The 22,197-nt window shown below is 39.8% G+C and overlaps 1 protein-coding gene across 7 annotated transcripts in view; it reads right to left on the minus strand.

The window, feature by feature from the left end:
- zgc:103755 (uncharacterized protein LOC449988 homolog) overlaps nucleotides 1-22,197 on the minus strand; it is a 113,486-nt gene that overhangs the window by 47,931 nt on the left and 43,358 nt on the right. For 3 of the 7 annotated variants that reach the window (XM_063007691.1, XM_063007690.1, XM_063007692.1), the window contains exon 9: nucleotides 21,477-21,608. In XM_063007691.1, the coding sequence (XP_062863761.1) occupies nucleotides 21,477-21,608 (132 nt within the window). Of the gene's footprint in view, nucleotides 1-3,101; nucleotides 3,177-7,097; nucleotides 7,262-21,476; nucleotides 21,609-22,197 lie in introns of those variants that run through there. The other 4 variants (XM_063007696.1, XM_063007693.1, XM_063007695.1 and 1 more) reach the window with 4 other exon arrangements.

Here is a 22,197-nt window from a genome sequence, read left to right on the forward strand (position 1 = left end):
ACATTCAGGGACCTTCATGGGCCAAGGAGCTCATTAATGAAACAAGTTAGAGGCTAATGAATAAAAATGCAGCAGGTCTTAAGGGGGACAGGGTCACGCAGGAAAACTTGTCAGGAGAAGGCTGTCTGATTTAATGGCTTTTGGATTTGGTGAACTAAATATAGCCTTTAGACACCTTCTGTCTTCAGAGATTTGTGTAGCCTTTGTAGGACAAATTAATAACAGCACGTTTATGGCATAAGAAATTAGATCAGCCTAATTCTGAATGAAAATCGCAGCACATTCGGTTACCCAGTATGGCTTAAAAAAGTTTGGTCAGGACCCCCACAGGACCACTACAGAGCAGGTATTATTTGGGTGGTGGATCATTCTCAGCACTGCAGTGATACTGACATGGTGGTGGTGTGTTAGTGTGTGTTGTGCTGGTATGAGTGGATCAGACACAGCAGTGCTGCTGGAGTTTTTAAACATCTCACTGTCCCTGTTGGACTAAGAATAGTCCACCAACCAAAAATATTAAGCCAACAGAAGATGACCAACTCAAACAGCAGCAACAGATGAGCGATCGTCTCTGACTTCACATCTACAAGGTGGACCAACTAGGTAGGAGTGTCTAATAGAGTGGACAGTGAGTGGACATGGTATTTAAAAACTCCAGCAGCACTGCCATGTCTGATCCACTCATACCAGCACAACACACACTAACACACCACCAACACACACTAACACACCACCATCATTAATGAGCTCCTCACTGCAGTGCTGAGAATGATCCACCACCTAAATAATATCTGCTCTTTGGTGGTCCTGACCATTGAAGAACAGCATGAAAGGGGGCTAACAAAGCATGTAGAGAATCAGATGGACTACAGTCAGTAATTGTAGAACTACAAAGTGCTTCTATATGGTAAGTGAAGCTGATAAAATGGACAGTGAGTGTAGAAACAAGGAGGTGGTTTTAATATTATGGCTGATCGGTGTATATTGAACATATAGATGAACATTGTGGGTATAAAACTACTGACTGTGGCCCATCTGTTGATCTGTAGACAATTACTGCCAGCCCCTAAAATCCTATTTGCAAGGGACCCCCATATGACACCGCCCGACCAGATGTTGTTTGTGGTGTAAACCACCTTCAGCAATGACACTAATAAAGAAATAAACTGTATCAGGTGCAGTAGTGTTGTTGGGATAAATACTGCTCAAAATGACTGGCCTCTTTATTAGGAACACATTCCATATTAGAACTCAATTCAGGGTGGAAAATAAAGTACTCAGCACTGTAGCCTTAAAGCAAGATTCAAGGATTCAAGGATTCAAGGAGGGTTTATTGTCATTCACATCACATGTGGTACATGAGGTGGAACGAAATTATGACCCAAGGTCCCAGTTACACCCAATAGAATAATCTAATATATACAATACAAAAGAATAATCATGAATATGAAAAATATTTACAAAGAGGGTTCTGAGTTTAATTTTAAAGTGGAGTAGTCTGGGTTCTTTCTGTGAGTGGGTGGGTTTCCTCCAGGTGCTCCGGTTTCCTCCCACAGTCATACAGTCAGGTTAATTGGAGATTAAAATAAAGTTTTAAAATAAAGAATTTGGCCTTTGCATCAGAAATGCAATGGTCTTTTATTATGAGTTTCTATGAAACTATGGTAAAACTATGGTAAACTTAATCTACATTTTGTTCATTGTTATTTTCACTAGTGGTGATTGTTGATAAATAAAAAATAACTAAAAGTAGTGCTGCCATATCGATTTTTAAGTTTAATTAAAATAAATAAATAAATGAACAGCTGGCGAGTCTATTTTATATGCAGCTTTTACAGAAGACACCTGTTGTTTTTCTTTGCAAGTTCTTTGCACGTCAGAAGAAACAGATTCTACACTAAAGCAGAGAGCAGAGCATAATCAAACAAGTGCAATGACCTGATGTTACAGAGAGCAACACACAATGAGGTTTGTATCAGAGTCTGTGACAGAGTAAAAATACTGCAAAAAGACATTGAGGTGTCACAAAACATCACTGTGTCCTTGCAGCACAGAAATAATTAAATTTTTACAAATAATGGTAGCCATAATAAAAAAAAGACTAAAAAGCTAAAAAGACTTTATATAAAAACAGACTCTATATATAAACAGTTGACAAGATTATCAGACAGAATTGATGAATAGTATGAACTAAATGGAACTGTTTGTGTGGGATGTGGACACAGTGCTGAGTCTGAAACAAAGTTGTTTAATTGCTGAGACATGCAGGTCTACAGATTTATTCTGGTAATGGTCGTGGTGGATGCGGTATCCCCAGAGTCACTGGGGGAATGCAGCACCACTCTGTGCAGGCGCCATCAATCAGCCAGCAGGGGTCATAACTGCATCAGTTATGAGGTCCCGTCTGGCTCCCACCCTTTATAAACAACAAACCAATCGTTGTTCATGTAGCCTCCCAGCCCAGCCGGCTGGCAGAGATGAGTTTCGAACCATCAAGCTCGAAATGTCAGCTCCCCAGGTGGGGCGGTCCGGGTCCTTTCTGTGTGGAGTTTGCATGTTCTCCCCTGGGTGAGGTGAATTGGAGATACAAAATTGCCCAAGACTGTGTTTGATATTGAACTTGTGAACTGATGAATCTTGTTTAACAAGTTGCTACCGTTTCTGTCATGAATGTAACCAAAGTGTGTAAAACATGACGTTAAAACCCTGATAAATAAATAAATAAATACATAAATCAACTGGACTGCAACCCATGCAGCTGGCTATTCTGCTGACCGTAGCAGAATCTGTATGTCTTCTCTGTCATTTTCATGTTTTTTCACTGGGTCTAGTTTTCCCGGAATAACTGAGTGTAATGCAGTAACACACCAGGACAGGACCAATCATGTCTGTATCTTTATCCACCCGACTTATAGCATCATCAAGGATTCAAACTAGTGCAAATGAATGCTGCGCCACCCAATCACACCATACAAGTTAGAAAAAATGTTAGAAAACACTACATATAACCACTTAATAATCACCCTCCACACTACTATGCTGTATTAACTGTGTAAATAGGACAAACCCAGGGTTAGTCTTTAATTAAGCACACATGGTACCTGTCTTAACGTCCAAGGACTCGTCCACACAGTCTGTAAGTGTCTGTAAGGACCTGGCCTTTATCAATGTTAAACCTTCAGCAGGACAGCCATCCACACAAAGAGAAAAAGAAAAGAAAAGGTTTTCTATTCAATAATAAAGAAGAAAGAAAATAAAGAATAAAAATATGTCACAGAAATAAGAACTGAAAGAAAAAAAGGTGGGAAAGAGGAGAAAAAGAAACAAGTACTGATTTTAAGTACAACATGAAGAGAAAGAGAAAACTGTAGATGAAAAACAGTAACAGATAAGGCAGATGATGATAACCATAGTGCTGGCTCTCGATCACGAATCGCTCGCAGACTCAATCATTAGGAGGGGTGTCCACATACTTGTAGCCATACACTCAGACCAAACAGCTGGTCTAAAACCTGCTTCACCTTTTGCGCAAATCGTTTGATGTTTTGATAACAAAAACTTGCATTAATTAATAAAAAAATGTCATTCTTGACTGTAATAAATTCTATAGAACTGATGCATATAAACACAGTTACAACCCCAAATAAGAAAAAGTTGGGACAGTATGGAAAATGCAAATAAAATAAAAATGCAGTGTTCCTTACATTTACTTCGACGTATTTTTGATTGCAGACAGTTTGAACCCAAAATATTTCATGTTTTATCTGTTCAACTTTATTTCATTTGTTAATATACCTCCATTCCTGCATTTCAGACCGGCAACACATTTCAAAAAAAGTTGGGACGGGGTAATTTAGGGCTAGTAATGAAATGAAAAAACATACTGAAAGAAATATTGGAAGGGATTTGCATATTTCTCCCTCTACAGTGCATAATATTATTAAATGATTCAAGGAATTGGAAGGAATTTCAGTGCATAGACCAAGGGTACAAGCTTAAGCTGAACGCTCGTGATCCTTGATCCCAAAAAAAATCTGACTTTGTGTGGAATAACCGTCAGATTCACTCTGAAAGAATCCACATGTATCTGTGTGTAGCAGGATTTTTCTCCTGTTTCACTTTTAAACTTGTGTTATGACTCAGGGTTCTGAGAAATGGTGAGAGAGTCTAAAACGCTTATCGTTAAAAGAAAGCTTAATGTGACCTAATGTATTAAAATTTATCTTGTTTATTTAAACTAAATGTTGGTCTTATGTCTGTTTGCACACACCCAGGTTTTAGCTAATGACAATACAATCTCACTGATTCTCTTCTGGTTCAATTTCATGCAAAAGCTTTGCTGAGTACTCTGAGCCAAAGCTCATTTCAGATGGATGGAACCATAAAGGGAAGAATGCTGTGGATAAATGAGTCGACATTTTAGCTTGGTCTTAATGCCAAAGACGAATAAGGCCCATCTACTGTAGACTCGTATGAGCGAAAGGTCCCAAGGCTAACATTAGTCATGTTATGGGGGTGCATCAGTGCTCAGATTTGCATATGTGTCAAGGTAACACTGTCGCAGAGGCGTATATTGAGATTCAAGAGAGACAAATGGTGCCATTAAGATGACATCTTACTTTGTAAGGCAATGTTAGGTGGCTATGTGTATATATGTTGATACAGTGTATCACAAAAGTGAGTACACCCCTCACATTTCTGCAGATATTTAAGTATATATTTTCATGAGACAACACTGACAAAATGACACTTTGACACAATGAAAAGTAGTCTGTGTGCAGCTTATATAACAGTGTCAATTTATTCTTCCCTCAAAATAACTCAATATACAGCCATTAATGTCTAAACCACCGGCAACAAAAGTGAGTACACCCCTTAGTGAAAGTTCCTGAAGTGTCAATATTTTGTGTTGCCACCATTATTTCCCAGAACTGCCTTAACTCTCCTGGGCATGGAGTTTACCAGAGCTTCACAGGTTGCCACTGGAATGCTTTTCCACTCCTCCATGACGACATCACGGAGCTGGCGGATATTCGAGACTTTGCGCTCCTCCACCTTCCGCTTGAGGATGCCCCAAAGATGTTCTATTGGGTTTAGGTCTGGAGACATGCTTGGCCAGTCCATCACCTTTACCCTCAGCCTCTTCAATAAAGCAGTGGTCGTCTTAGAGGTGTGTTTGGGGTCATTATCATGCTGGAACACTGCCCTGCGACCCAGTTTCCGGAGGGAGGGGATCATGCTCTGCTTCAGTATTTCACAGTACATATTGGAGTTCATGTGTCCCTCAATGAAATGTAACTCCCCAACACCTGCTGCACTCATGCAGCCCCAGACCATGGCATTCCCACCACCATGCTTGACTGTAGGCATGACACACTTATCTTTGTACTCCTCACCTGATTGCCGCCACACATGCTTGAGACCATCTGAACCAAACAAATTAATCTTGGTCTCATCAGACCATAGGACATGGTTCCAGTAATCCATGTCCTTTGTTGACATGTCTTCAGCAAACTGTTTGCGGGCTTTCTTGTGTAGAGACTTCAGAAGAGGCTTCCTTCTGGGGTGACAGCCATGCAGACCAATTTGATGTAGTGTGCGGCGTATGGTCTGAGCACTGACAGGCTGACCCCCCACCTTTTCAATCTCTGCAGCAATGCTGACAGCACTCCTGCGCCTATCTTTCAAAGACAGCAGTTGGATGTGACGCTGAGCACGTGCACTCAGCTTCTTTGGACGACCAACGCGAGGTCTGTTCTGAGTGGACCCTGCTCTTTTAAAACGCTGGATGATCTTGGCCAATGTGCTGCAGCTCAGTTTCAGGGTGTTGGCAATCTTCTTGTAGCCTTGGCCATCTTCATGTAGCGCAACAATTCGTCTTTTAAGATCCTCAGAGAGTTCTTTGCCATGAGGTGCCATGTTGGAACTTTGAGTGACCAGTATGAGAGAGTGTGAGAGCTGTACTACTAAATTGAACACACCTGCTCCCTATGCACACCTGAGACCTAGTAACACTAACGAGTCACATGACATTTTGGAGGGAAAATGACAAGCAGTGCTCAATTTGGACATTTAGGGGTGTAGTCTCTTAGGGGTGTACTTACTTTTGTTGCCGGTGGTTTAGACATTAATGGCTGTATATTGAGTTATTTTGAGGGAAGAATAAATTGACACTGTTATATAAGCTGCACACAGACTACTTTTCATTGTGTCAAAGTGTCATTTTGTCAGTGTTGTCCCATGAAAAGATATACTTAAATATCTGCAGAAATGTGAGGGGTGTACTCACTTTTGTGATACACTGTATATATATGTGTGTGTGTGTGTGTGTGTGTGTATATATATATATATATATATATATATATATATATATATACTGATCAGCCATAACATCAAAGTCACCTCCTTGTTTCTACACTCACTGTCCATTTTATCAGCTCCACTTACCATATAGAAGCACTTTGTAGTTCTACAATTACTGACTGTAGTCGATCTGTTTCTCAGCATGCTTTCTTAGCTCCCTTTCATGCTGTTCTTCAATGGTCAGGACTCTCCCAGGACCACTACAGAGTAGGTATTATTTGGGTGGTGGGTCATTCTCAGCACTGCAGTGACACTGACATGGTGGTGGTGTGTTAGTGTGTGTTGTGCTGGTATGCGTGGATCAGACACAACAGTGCTGCTGGAGTTTTAAACACCTCTCTGTCACTGCTGGACTGAGAATAGTCCACCAACCAAAAATATCCAGCCAACAGCGCCCTGTGAGCAGCGTCTTCTGACCACTGATGAAGGTCTAGAAGATGACTATACATCTACAAGGTGGACCACCTATGTAGAAGTGTTTAATAGAGTGGACATTATTTGGACTCTTGTCAGGTAAATAAATGATGTCCCAACCTTTTCCCAAGAAAGGAATGAATAACAATAATAATATTAAAAGCTATTTATAGTTGGCAAACAAGCTTAGACTGCTAACAACTGACTCAGCTGGTAAAACGTCTTGTTGCCAAGCTGTGACAAAACACCAGAAATGATATTACAGTCATAATCAAAGAGATTTAGTCATTTTAATACAAAATACACAAGAAAAAGCTCATCTAGAGCCCTACAGAACCAAATAGCTGCAATCTTGTAACTCAGCTCTGCATCTCGGTCCTGTTGCTGATTTCACATCCATCAAGCTCCCTGGTGTCTTCCTTTCTGCTTCACAAAATCCAGGCAATAAGAGCTGGGATTGAGGGAGTAGCTGTTTCTTATCAAGCTGAATGAACAAAATATTTATTCAAAGCAAATATAGTGCTGCTTTTGAAAAATGAAGCATAGCGACTACAAAACCAATAGAAAGTCAGTCAACTAACACAAAGTCTTCACAAAATATTGTGTTTGCTACCCACAAAATATGTCAAATTAGTAATAAAGAAAATAAACTCTTTGAATTCTGGTGATAAAAGGCAAAAGTTATAATAGAAAATAATAGAAAAAAGTTATAATCATTTATTCATTTATCTTCAGTTATCACAAAACCCTGGTCAGGATTGTGAGGTGTCTCGAAAAAACCCTGTGAAAATGATCCTGGGTGTGAGGTGGAAATACACCAGCATTGATCACACGCTCATTCATTCAAATGAATTTAAATCCAAAGGGGATGCTGAATAGCCATTGAGAAAAAATGTTCTCCGTCTTTGTGCCCGATTTGTATATGCTTGTAACGCTATATAGGCTATAACAGACAAGAGGGCGGACAGACATGCAGAGATGAATTACAAAATATATTTAATAATAACAAAGACACAAGACAGGTTAGAACAAGACAAGACAAAGGTACACAAAACCAAACACATAACATATGCTAAGCTAAATGCTAACACTAATGCTAACAAATGCTAAACACAAAGATAAATGCTAAACTAAATGCTAATCTAACTAAAACCCAAGCTAAACAGAAATAAACAGACTAAACAGGCTAACAAAACAGGAACATGGACTAACAAGACAGAAGCATGGACAAACAAGACAGGAGCTAGTAACAAACCAGAACAAACAGAGTTCATGTGCAAACCAAATCAAATCAAACAAACAGATCCAAAGAGTTCAAGGCAAAAGCCAAAGACAAACAAACAGAGTTCAAGGCAAAAGCCCAAGGCAAACATAGTTCAAGACAAAAGCCAAAGACAGAGTTCAAGACAAATCTAAAGACAAACAGAGTTCAAGGCAAAAGCCAAAGGACAAACAGAAGTCGAGGCAAAAGCCAAAGACAAACAGAGTTCAAGGCAAAAGCCAAAGGACAAACAGAAGTCGAGGCAAAAGACAAAGACAAACAGAAGTCGAGGCAAAAGACAAACACAGGTCGAGGCAAAAGCCAAAGGACAAACAGAAGTCGAGGCAAAAGCCAAAGACAGAGTTCAAGGCAAAAGCCAAAGGACAAACAGAAGTCGAGGCAAAAGCCAAAGGACAAACAGTGTTCAAGGCAAAAGCCAAATCAAAATAGTCTCCAAAGACTGGTTCTTAAACTCCCCTCTTAACTGCTCTCAGACGAGGTGCAGCTGGCCCTAATTAGCAGGGGAACCAATCATAAATGCGGCGTTGACTCAGGACTGAGAGTGCTCTTGGAGAGGTGGGCGTGGCAAATAAACACAGTTCCTCAGGAGCACAGAGGCTCAAATCGTGACAATGCTTAATTTTCTTATGGATTGAAATTATATTTTAATGGATATAATTGTCATTTTACCATAAACCTACACGTAATTACCCATCACGATAAAGAACTTTTAAATTTAAAGAGTTTTATTTAAATTAGTTCCAAATTAAAAACTGAAATCTCTTATTCCCAAAAGTTTAAGATCCATTTACATTTTCGGCATTTAGCAGACACCTTTATTTAAAGCAACTTACATTACAGTTACAGTATACAGTCTGAGCAACTGCGGGTTAAGAGCCTTGCTCAAGGGCCCAACTGCAGTAACCTGGGGATTGAACCAGCAACCTTCTGATTACTAGTCCAGTACCTTAACCTCTAGGCTATGGCCTGCCCTTTAAGATACTTATTTAATATTATACAGAAGCCACTTTGTCAGCTATTGCAGTTGCAAGCTATCCTGGAGGGGCAGCACGGTGGCTCGTGGGTAGCACGGTCCGGATCCTTTCTGTGCAGAGTTTGCATGTTCTCCCCGTGTATGCGTGGGTTTTCTCCCACAGTTCAAAAACATGGTCAGGTTAATTGGAGACACTGAATTGCCCTGTAGGTGAATGGGTGTGTGTATGTGTGTCTGTCCTGCGATGGACTGGCGCCCCGTCCAGGGTGTAACTGTGTGCCTTGCGCCCATTACAAAGCTGGGATAGGCTCCAGCAAAGCCCCCCACGACCCTAATTGGATAAACGGTTAAAAAAGTGAGTAAGTGAGTGAGCTATCTTGGATACGTTTATACAAGCTTTGCACATTTGGATTTGGGCAGTTTATCCCAATCTTCATGCCAGATCCTATTCGGATCCATTAGAATGGATAGCTAGCATCTATAAACTGCAGTCTTCAGGTCTATCTAGGGACGGTGGTAGCCTAGTGGGTAGAGTGTTGGGCTATCAACTAAAAAAAGGTTGAGAGTTTGAATTCCAGCTCTGCCATGCAGCCACTGTTGGGCCCTTGAGCAAGGCCCTTAACCCTCTCTGCTCCAGGGGCGCCGTACAATAGCTGACCCTGCACTCTGACCCCAGCTTCCAAAAAAGTTGGGATATGCGAAGAAATAATTTTGTTGTACTGTACCCTGGGTGCAGGGTGGAAATATGCCAGCATTGCTCATGCACACATTCATTCATAATAATTTAAACCTAAAGGGGATGCTGAGTTGCCAGTTCAAAAAAATGTTCCCCCTTGTTGCACCCAATTTGTATATGCTTTATTTTCTTATTTCTTATTGTCTCACTTAAGGCCAGTCGGCGTCTGATTTAAAAATAGAGTCTCAGCACATACTCCGTCCATATTCTTCATCCACTCATAACTGCATCTCAACCACACAGAAGGAATCAATGCTGGAGCATGAAGGAAAGAAATCCTCATCAGTGTTTTTCTTTGTGTCTGTAGAGTGTCTGGCCAGGTCGGTAGCACTAGGGCTGGGCGATATGGATCAAAAATAATATCTCGATATTTTTTGCTGAACGGCGATATACAATATATATCTCGATATTTTTTTATCCCATAAGGTAATAACAAAAAGACACTTCTGAGACAAAGCTACATGTTCCAATTTTTTTACAGGCAATTTTATTAATATTCATGCTGGGGAAGCTTCACACAAGAACTATTTTTCCTTAAAAAAAAAAAAAAAAAAAAAAGAGCTATTCTAAGAAAAAAAAAGTTGTTTTCAAAGGCATCTCCTGTCGTGTAATGTGAATTACAAATATATTGTCTGGCCCTTTAAGAATGTTAAGTGCACTATAGGGCGCAGGGAGCAAGTGTGTAGGGAAGATGTCGGAATGACACGGTTTCCGGCTGAGCTTGTGTGACATTAAAAGTAAAACCCAGTTAAAGTAAACCCCTCGTTAAACCCCTCGTTACCCCCCCCCCCCCCCCCGCCCCATGTTTGGACTTTATACATTATTTTATGTATATGTCGCCACAACATTTACATTAATATTTTCTTTTACTGTATAGAACTCAGTTCTGTAATACAGGCAGAACTAATCGTTCATGTTACTGTGTAACTATTACAACATTTAATGCATTTTAATCAGCGTTCTGCTTCATGCACTTTATTATTATTTAACAGCTTTATTTGTTGTTTAATTGCTGTTTGCTCCTTGTTTACTGCAGAGTTAGTTCATGCAATTTAATAACGTTTGGTTGTTTACTGGCCGACAACAAGAAATACTATAATAGAAGATAAATAAATGATGTGTCGGACGTCGGGCGATCATCCAGTATAAACTAACACAACCACGTACAACATCCAGTACAGAAATCACTTCCCATAATGTTTACAGATAGAGCAAATACATGCACATCACATATACAAACACACACGTCAGAACAACAGGAGACGCACCGCTACGTTATTATTACTTTCTCAACACTTAATGTGAAGTAAATACGTGCATGTCAGCGCGTGCATGCGCTTGTATTGGTTTTTGAAACGAATAACGACTCGTTTTCTTGTTTTTTAACTTTGGGATTTGAAGTGAAAACGAATGACCAAAGGTACACGGAGCTGGAACCTTTTATCTGGACTTGTTTTCAGCATTCTCTACAGAATACATTATTCTGCTGCTCATCTGACACTTTGAATTCGAACCATCTCCAAATAATTCCAAAAAGAGTCATTATTTTTCTTTTTAGTAAGCAGCTCCTCTTCGATAGCTTCTGTCATGTCTTTATCCGTCTCCATGCTATCGCTGCCTGCAGGACTTACTGGTGAAGCGGTGGGGAGGGGGGAGTTGTGTTCAGTGAGGGAGAGAGGCGGGGCAGGTGAACATGTGCAGAGACAAACTGGGAGAAGAGAAAGTCGAACTGTTGGATCTAACTGGAACGCAACATCTATATCGATATATGCGATATTGTCTTATCTTATATCGCGTATGAAAATATATCGATATTTTATAAAATCTCGATATATCGCCCAGCCCTAGGTAGCACCACCCAAACTCAGGCTCAAGAGTCAAGCCGTGGCCAATATACATGCTGATATGTTTTGAGCAGAAGGGAGGACACCTTAGACTAGTACCTTGGAGAAGCAAAATCTAAAAACAGTAGTCAGAGCTGCAGATAGAACCCAGGACCCACGAGCTGTGCACCACTACAGTACATTTAGATAGGATTTCTAGATTTGAACTTAAAAGTCATAGTTACATGGGTAAACCAACCATAAAGACACAGAAACTGTATTATGGCAAAAGATGCTTTTGGGTTAAGGTACTCGCCTAGTGATCAGAAGGTTGCTAGTTTTAGCCCCGACACTGCCAAGTTGCTGCTGTTCAGCCCTTAAAAAAAAGGCCCTCAACCCTCGATTGATTGGACTGCATTTGGTCCCAATTGTAGGTCACTTCGGATGAGGTTTTGATAAATGTAATCATGATACTATAAATTATATGGTAAGTACAACAATCAGAAGTTCAGAGGCTGTTCAGAAGTATTTTTAGTGACATGGACAAATATACAATTACTGACTGTATACCAGTAGTCACTGCTACAACAGCAAGGTAGTAAATCCTGATCAGTCTTTTTCTTTGTGTCTGTGGAGTGTTTGGCCAGGTTGGTAGCACCGTCCAAACTCAAGTTGTGCCATGGCAGTAGAGGGTGAGTAACCAATATACTGTACATGTTGATATGTTTTGAGCAGAAGGGAGGACACAGTGGTACCATAGAGAAGCAAAACAGTAGTCGGAGCTGCAGATAGAACCCAGGACCCATGGGCTGTGCACCACTACAGAACATTTCAAGATAGGATTTCTAGATTAGAACTTAGAACTCATATTTACATGGGTAAACCAACCATAAAAATACAGAAACTGTATTATGGCAAAAGATGCATAGTGATCAGAAGGTTGCTAGTTTTAGCCCCGACACTGCCAAGTCGCTGCTGCTCAGCCCTTAAAAAAGGCCCTCAACCCTCGATTGATTGGACTGCATTTGGTCCCAATTGTAGGTCACTTCAGATGAAAGGTTTTGATAAATGTAATCATGATACTATAAACTCTATGGTAAGTACAACAATCAGAAGTTCAGAAGCTGTTCAGTTTCTGTTGATGCATGCTCCATAATCCAGGTACACAAATCCACACAGTTGAATCAGTTCATCTGGACACAAGTTTGTTGTGGAGATAAGTTTCGCCACTTAATCCAAGTGACTTCTTCAGTCTGAGCTGGTGGTGGATACCCCAACCTTATGTGCAGCCGATTTGCATAACGACCGATCACCGCCCATTGCATAACAATGGAACCGGTCATCAGGTCCATATGCAAATCACAATGACCATTAATTACAATGGCCATGTGTGCCTTTCACATATGATTGGGGTATAGCTCCTATTACGGCGTTGTAAGATGGTGAGAGATGTACTCTCAGGCCCCCTCCCCGGTTCAGAGATGGTCTGAACTGATTCAACTGTGTGAAGCTGTTCAGTAGTATTTTTAGTGACATGGACTTTGCAAATATACAATTACTGACTGTAAATCATTTGTTGCTATGCACAATGTGTCAGTCATCTCTCAGCACTAAAATGCCACTAACAACAGCAGCAAAAACTAAAAAGCTGCACAGCAGGACTTCACAATCACAGTTACAAACAACTGATGACAGAACTGAATAGTAATTGCTTGAAAAATCTCAGTCACTTTCTCTCTCTCAAATTCTTTCTCTATTCTATATATAAATCCTTCCATAATTACCACAATCCAGGAACAAAGTTATTCAACTAATTTGCACATCATTATATTTTAATACACTGGACATTATTAGTCTATATGTTTGAAATGGAAACGTGTCTGGAGCTTTTTTACTTTAATTTACAATAACAGATTCACCATTAATAAGTGCATATTTATTAATATATGGGTGAAAGATGAATAGGGTGTTCCAAGTACGAAAAAAATAAAATGGTTAAATTGTATAATTTTTTTATTTAATATTGTGCACAAATGTGTCACCTATGTAAATATGTATTTTTTTTCAGCATTTTGCTTATTTGATAATTTTAGTGTTGTTGACACAACAAGGGCACAAAAAAGTCATTCAGTGCAACGACTAATTTATGACAAAATACACACACAAGGAACAATCTTAGCCATTTCAAATTTATAAGTTTAGTATATCTCTTACAAAAGATTTAAAACCTCAGAAGAAACTGTACTTACTCTGTTTTGAATTTTCTGTGCATTGTTTGTACTCTAATGCGTCTTGGGATTTTGTTTATTTGTATACAAGATGTTTTTGCTACACATTCTATTCTATTTGAAACCTAATCAAACTCTGTTTTCTATGAAGCAGGCCTGGATTCTCTTGCATTCACATGAAAAAATATATATAATAATTACTTATTACAGTTATTTTAAGTAGAGATGCATGAGTACCGATACTAGTATCGGGTATTAGCCCGATACCGCGCTCATTAACTCGTACTCGCAAACGAGGCTCCGATACTAAACATCCGATACCTTGTGCCTAGTGCACGTTGCTGCGTTAACGCAGGAGTTTTCAACCTGTGGGGCGCGAGTACTTGTCTGGGTGGGCGCGAGTGCCTGACCGGGGGGCGTGACATTACAGATTTTTTACTTCTAAAACTAAAGCAATTCATTTTTCACCCACGGGAGACAGATTGAATTATTCTCACTGACCACGCTCACATACACGTTTAATGTTATTTAGTTCCGTTTGGCAAAAAAAAACAATCTTCAAAATAGAGCTAACAGCGAAGATAACCGGTTACAAAAGCAGCGACCGCTGTTATAGGACGTGTTTGTGTTTAATACTCTGTTCACAGTGTCGATACAAGTAATTCAGGAGTCGACTCATTTTAAGCGCAGCGTAAGTTTCTTTTCTCAGTCATCTCTCCGTGTTTACTGTTATAATGAATGATGCGGTTGTAAATAAACACCAAATACTACAGAACATTTTGTGTGACTCGCTTACATTATAAAGCTCAGGCTTAATTATACTGGTTATTACCACAGAGCGGGAGCCGACTCAGAGTCGTTTACGATTTACCGAGGTGAACCACGAATGTATGTGCTGATAGAATCGGCTCAGATGGGATCGGACTGTATTATCTTTTTAAAGTAAATATTTCAATCAGCAGAATCGCATCGCATGTATGATGTGCACAACGTTAATTACGTGCGTTTATTAATGAACGTTTACGTTAGCTTGTCAGAAGCTTTCTCAATGATGGCTGTGCGGTGTTTTTTTTTTTTTTTTTTTACAATTAGTGATGGCAAGCCAAGCAACTGTTCCACTGCACTGTTTTACACTAAAAACTACACTATTCCATAATGCTCCAGATTGCATCATTCTAAATAGGTATCGGTATCGGTATCGGCGAGTACTAAAATACATGTACTTGTACTCGTACTCGGTTGGGAAAAAATGGTATCGATGCATCCCTAATTTTAAGCAAATGTTTTTGTTGCACTGTATGATGATTTTATGTTGCACTGAATGACATATTCCAAATTATCCTGTTACATCAGAATATTCATGACTTAATTTGTTTTTAAGTTCTTTATTGATTAAAGTAGCAGTAGTAGAATGAAAATATGCCACACCAGTGGCAAGTATGTGTTATAATATTACTACATCATGAAAAAAGTAAGGCAATCAAAAACATAGCTAATGAAGCCATCATAACAACTTGTAAGGCACCAGAACAGTGTGGAAGTGTGGAATTTGTGTCATAACACGTGAAAAAGTTGCTGCAGTAAATCTAAATTCATTCAGCCGTGAAAACCATTTGAAGTCACATTTTATTTCATGAACTGAACAAATGTTTTCCAGTCTTTTGTTGTTAACCTTGAGGTTCTTGCTGTACATGGCTTTGGTTCTGCGATTATGATTTTGACATCAGACTTAAGGTAGTAAATTTCATCAGGTGGATTTGGCCACACAGGAATTTCTGTTTCAATTTTGTAGCATGCAGCTAACTTGCACCTCATCTCCTACAGACAGCAGTACCTGCCCAACGAATGGCAGGTCATCGTACTTGACAATAACAAAATCTCAGGGACCTCTTCATCAAAAACATAATTATTAATATTCATTGTAATTACTGCTCTTATTAAGGAAGACTAGAATAAAAAAAAGTGGTTTTAATATTTAAAAATAATTTTAAAACATTAAAAAGTCAGTATAACAATGTCATTGTCAATTTAGTGCAACAGCGAAATTCTGTTGCACTGAATGACTGTTGTTGTACTGAATGACAGAAGTTTTACTTTAGCACATTTTACAGTTATCCCAGTGGTTAGCAAAAGCTAACATTGACCTTAGCTCAAAGACATTTCTACACATATTCACATTTAAATGTTAATAACCTTGTTTGTTTACAAGATTAACCGTAATATTACGTTTTCTGTGTATTGTACTATTGTACTCTTTAATGTACTATGTCAGTAAAAATAAATTTTTATCAAATAATGTTAAAATGCATTGACCTCGTGTGTGTGCTGAAGGGTCCCCAGGAGTCTTCTTTTGTTGTTATAATTGGTCACATGACTGCAGTAGCTTGATTGCATATTAAAATAAGGCTTTTTATTAAGTTGTACTGAATGACAACTGAAGATTAGGAAAATGGGGACTGAAAGTATCCTGAATATTATTAATATTAAAAAACACATCTGATTGAATATTATTTAATATGTCACACATGACATTTGTACAATTATGCCAAAGCAGTAAATTTTAAGTTTTACTTAAGATTAATAAGTTTTTTCTTAATGTTTTATTACTTAAAGAGGTAGGGGGACCGTTGCACTGAATGACATTTTGGGGGTTTCAAGGGTTATCTTTTCAAAAATCATACATTTTCTGTAAAAATTATTTAAGGTTTCAGTAAAGATGTACAAATGGAGTAGATTGAAGGTATATCCACTTATATTAATATAATTGTATATTATTTATCAAGTGGGGACACTAAAAAGTTACGTCTCGTCTTTGACCCATATATATATATATATATATATATATATATATATATATATATATATATATATATATATATACAGTGGGGCCAAAAAGTATTTAGTCAGCCACTGATTGTGCAGGTTCTCCTACTTAGAAAGATGAGAGAGGTCTGTAATCTTCATCATAGGTACACTTCAACTATGAGAGACAAAATGAGAAAAAGTCTTAAGTAAGTCTTCACCAGGTTTGCACACACTGTAGCTGGTATTTTGGCCCATTCCTCCATGCAGATCTCCTCTAGAGCAGTGATGTTTTGGGGCTGTCGCTGGGCAACACGGACTCCACAAATTTTCTATGGGGTTGAGGTCTGGAGACTGGCTAGGCCACTCCAGGACCTTGAAATGCTTTTTACGGAGCCACTCCTTCGTTGCCCGAGCGGTGTGTTTGGGATTATTGTCATGCTGGAAGACCCAGCCACGTTCCATCTTCAATGCTCTCACTGATGGAAGGAGGTTTTGGCTTAAAATCTCACGATACATGGCCCCGTTCATTCTTCCCTTAACACGGATCAGTCGCCCTGTCCCCTTTGCAGAAAAACAGCCCCAAAGCATGATGTTTCCACCCCCATGCTTCACAGTAGGTATGGTGTTCTTGGGTTTTTCTTCTTCCTCCAAACACGACGATTTGAGTTTTTACCAAAAAGTTCCATTTTGGTTTCATCTGACCACATGATATTCTTCCAATCCTCTTCTGGATCATCCATATGCTCTCTGGCAAACTTCAGATGGGCCTGGACATGTACTGGCTTAAGCAGGGGGACACGCCTGGCACTGCAGGATTTGAGTCCCTCTCGGCGTAGTGTGTTACTGATGGTAGCCTTTGTTACTTTGGTCCCAGCTCTCTGCAGGTCATTCATCAGGTCCCTCCGTGTAGTTCTGGGATTTTTGCTCACCGTTCTTATGATCATTTTGACCCCACGGGATGAGATCTTGACCCCAAGGGAGATTATCAATGGTCTTGTATGTCTTCCATTTTCTTACAATTGCTCCCACAGTTGATTTATTCACACCAACCTGCTTGCCTATTGTAGATGTACTCTTCACAGCCTGGTGCAGGTGTACAATTTTCTTCCTGGTGTCCTTCGACAGCTCTTTGGTCTTGGCCATGGTTGAGTTTGGAGTCTGACTGTTTGAGGCTGTGGACAGGTGTCTTTTATACAGATAACGAGGTCAAACAGGTGCCATTAATACAGGTAACGAGTGGAGGACAGAAGAGCTTCTTAAAGAATAAGTTACAGGTCTGTGAGAGCCAGAAATCTTGCTTGTTTGTGGGTGACCAAATACTTATTTTCCACCATAATTTACAAATAAATTCTTTAAAAATCCTACAATGTGATTTCCTGGATTTTTTTTCTCATTTTGTCTCTCATAGTTGAAGTGTACCTATGATGAAAATTACAGACCTCTCTCATCTTTCTAAGTAGGAAAACTTGCACAATCAGTGGCTGACTAAATACTTTTTGACCCCACTGTATATATATATATACATTGTGCTGTGGTGCGCTGTGGTATCTGGCATCAAGATGTTAGCAGCAGATCCTTTAACTCCTGTAAGTTGTGAGGTGGGGCCTCCATGGATCAGACTTGTTTGTTCAGCACATCCCACAGATGCTCGATTGGATTGAAATCTGAGGAATTTGGAGGCCAAGTCAACACCTCAAACTCGTTGTTGTGCTCCTCAAACCATTTCTGAACCATATTTGCTTTGTGGCAGGGTGCATTATCCTGCTGAAAGAGGCCACAGCCATCAGGGAATCGCGTTTTCATGAAAGGGAGAACATGGTCTGCAATAATGCTTAGGTAGGTAGTACGTGTCAAAGTAACATCCACATGGATGGCAGGATCCAAGGTTTCCAAGCTGAACATTGCCCAAAGCATCTCAATGCCTCCGCCGGCTTGCCATGTGTTCCCCAGGTAAGCGACGTACATGCACCCAGCCATCCACGTGATGTAAAAGAAAACATGATTCATCAGACCAGGCCACCTTCTTCCATAAAATTGACCATAAAAACTGGTTATGAGTTAAACTAGTGGCAGAAACTGATCCATCAGAATAGATGTAACTATGCTACATGGTTACACCAACTACACCAGGGGTGTCAAACTCATTTTCAGCGAGGGCTATCTGCATTATGGTGGCCCTCAAAGGGCAGATTGTAACGTATCCTGCTGTGATTGCAGTCTGCCTTTATAGTCTTAGACAATTTGTTGTTTTTCTTGGAAGCTAAATTTTGTGTTTATACTGTACAGTATATCTATAATGTATATCTACATTTATATTGTACTCCTTTACCACAGACACGGCCTCATAACACAAGAGACGTACCGGTTTTTCTTCTTGAAGCACAAACTTGTATTCACTTTCCCATCTTTCACTACATAACCTCCTTCTGCTTCAATTTTTTTTTTATTTGTAAATATTTCTCAACATCACTTGTTGGAAAACTGCCTCAGGTAAACGCTGAAGTGGAAACGCTGCCATCTAGTTGCATTATGCGGTATGCATTGTAGGAGATGCAGTTTATGTACGATTTTACAGTGTATTTAAAGACAATCAGCTCCCGCGGGCCACATAAAATGACATGGTGGACCGGATTTGGCTCGCGGGCCTTGAGTTTGACACATGTGAACTACACCAAATACTATAATTATAAAACATGTCTGTGTTTTACCATTTTGTATGTAGCAGATGCTTTTTTCTAAAGCAAGTTACAGTGTACAGTCCAAGCAATTAAGGGGTTAAGCTCAAAAGTGGCTTTGGTCTTACCACTCTGCTCTAAAGGCTTGGTTTATGGAGTGAAGCTAATATGGTTGTTCATCCAACATGTTCTTTAATCTGTACATAGGATGTCTGGAGCTCTTTTAGAGTGACCGCTGGGTTCTTTGTTACCTTCCTGACCAAGACCCTTCTTGCTTATATGACTGATTTGGCCTGTTTTTTTATTTTTAATTGTTTTCTTGAAACTTGAAACGTTTCGTTCTGTCATTATAGATGAATAAGTGTAGACTGCTGGGTAAAATGGGAAAAAGAACAAGAAATAATGCCAATCATATCCATTCGAACTTAAATCAGCAACACAATACAGTATACAAAAAGTCGAGGGGTCCAAACACTTTTTAAATACACCATGAAGAGGAGAGCATAATGTCGCCTGCCGTCAGACCGATGGCACTGCTGAGCTGTATTTTTTCATCGCTGACAGGCGTTAGAATAACTGTATCATTAAAGCTTCTTAAAAATAACATAACAAGTCTCAGGAACTGTCATTATGGGATTGAGAGTTGCGCCAAGCAGTGATTTGGAGCCTGTAGTGTGTGTCACACCGACAATGTGACTCACAAAGCACCCTACAGGGTCCCGTTTCTGCTTAGGCCTGCATAATAGTGAAACATGACTTACTTCTGCTCGAATAGAATAAAAAGTGAAGAGAAGTCAGTCTATTTACTGATCAGCCATAACATTAAAACCACCTCTTTGTTTCTACACTCACTGTCCATTTTATCAGCTCCACTTACCATATAGAATCACTTTGTAGTTCTACAATGAATGACTGTAGTCCATCTGTTTCTCTGCATGCTTTGTTAGACCCCTTTCATGCTGTTCTTCAATGGTCAGGACTCTCCCAGGACCACTACATAGTAGGTATTATTTAGGTGGTGGATCATTCTCAGCACTGAAGTGACACTGACATGGTGGTGGTGTGTTAGTGTGTGTTGTGCTGGTATGAGTGGATCAGACACAGCAGCGCTGCTGGAGTTTTTAAATGCTGTGTCCACTCACTGTCCACTCTATTAGACACTGCTAACTAGTTGGTCCACCATGTAGATGTAAAGTCAGAGACGATCGCTCATCTACTGCTGCTGTTTGAGTTGGTCATCTTCTAGACCTTCATCAGTGGTCACAGGACGCTACCCACAGGTGCTGTTGGCTGGATATTTTTTGTTGGTGGACTATTCTCAGTCCAGCAGTGGCAGTGAGGTGTTCAAAAACTCCAGCAGCGCTTCTGTGTCTGATCCACTCATACCAACACAACACACACTAACACACCACCACCATGTCAGTGTCACTGCAGTGCTGAGAATGATCCACCACCTAAATAATACCTGCTCTGTAGTGGTCCTTTGGGGGTCCTGACCATTGAAGAATAGCATGAAAGGGGGCTAGCAAAGCATGCAGAGAAACCGATGGACTACAGTCAGTAATTGTACAACTACAAAGTTGTTTTATATGGTAAGAACTGCTGATAAAATGGACAGTGAGTGTAAAAACTAGGAGGTGGTTTTAATGTTGTGGTAAAAGTGAGAGGTGAAGTCTGGCATAGACAATACAGAGAAATAAACACCACAACAAGATAGATAAATGTATTTCTACACTGACAAAATATCTGACCACAGGATTGACAGCTGCACTTGTGGCATTAAGCAGACGTTTTTATCCGAATTGAGGGTTAATGGCCTTGCTCGGTTGCCCAAGGTGTTTAATAGGGTTTGGTCAACTGAAGCTTCTATGAGGATTGGATTGATGATTGCAGCTAAATAAAGGAAAATCCATAAAGACATAGATTGCCATTCAACAGCCAAAACAACACTCTGGAGCAAGTTTCTTAATGTCCTTGAGTAGCTAAGTCAACAGCAAAATTTAAACCAAACAGAAAGAACTCCTATTTTGGCCATATTCCAAGTGAACAAATCTGTACCACTCCTGTCTTTGATGGAGTCATCCTTCATCACTACCTGCACTTAGTGAAGGGTTCAGGTGAGGTTATGCATAATTTAAGCCCTAACAATCACAATGAACTGTCAGAAGAAAGCATACCTGTGTCAACTTTTGACTTGACCTGGGAAAGGTTGATCTGACGAGGGGGCCGGAGAGGAATGACAGGATGACGAGGAACAGGTCTGCGCCGCTCCGAAAATTTACTGATCTTAGACAGAGGAGCAAAAATTCCTGAAGAACAGAGAAAAGAAGAGCAGGTTCTTTCACTATGGAATATATTATAGCACTAAAGATTCTGAGAATAAAAAGTGTAAGTGTAAAGTGTTAATTATTAAGGGAATATTAGGAGAAAATATAAAAGTTAAGAATTACAAACACATTTAAAAACAATAATAATTTATATTTAAGGCACTATATTTCTCTGCATGCTTTGTTAGCCCCTTTTCATGCTGTTCTTCAATGGTCAGGACCCCGACAGGACCACCACAGAGCAGGTATTATTTGGATGGTGGATCATTCTCAGCACTGCAGTGACACTGACATGGTGGTGGTGTGTTAGTGTGTGTTGTGCTGGTATGAGTGAATCAGACACAACGGCGCTGCTGGAGTTTTTAAACACCTCACTGTCCCTGATGGACTGAGAAAAGTCCACCAACTAAAAATATGCAGCCAAAAGCGCCCCGTGGGCAGCGTCCTGTGACCACGGATGAAGGTCTAGAAGATGACCAACTCAAACAGCAGCAACAGATGAGTGATCGTCTCTGACTTTACATCTACAAGGTGGACCAACTAGGTGGGAGTGTTTAATAGAGTGGACAGT

Source organism: Trichomycterus rosablanca, chromosome 13 (assembly GCF_030014385.1).
Source record: "Trichomycterus rosablanca isolate fTriRos1 chromosome 13, fTriRos1.hap1, whole genome shotgun sequence".
NCBI classification, from domain to species: domain Eukaryota; kingdom Metazoa; phylum Chordata; class Actinopteri; order Siluriformes; family Trichomycteridae; genus Trichomycterus; species Trichomycterus rosablanca.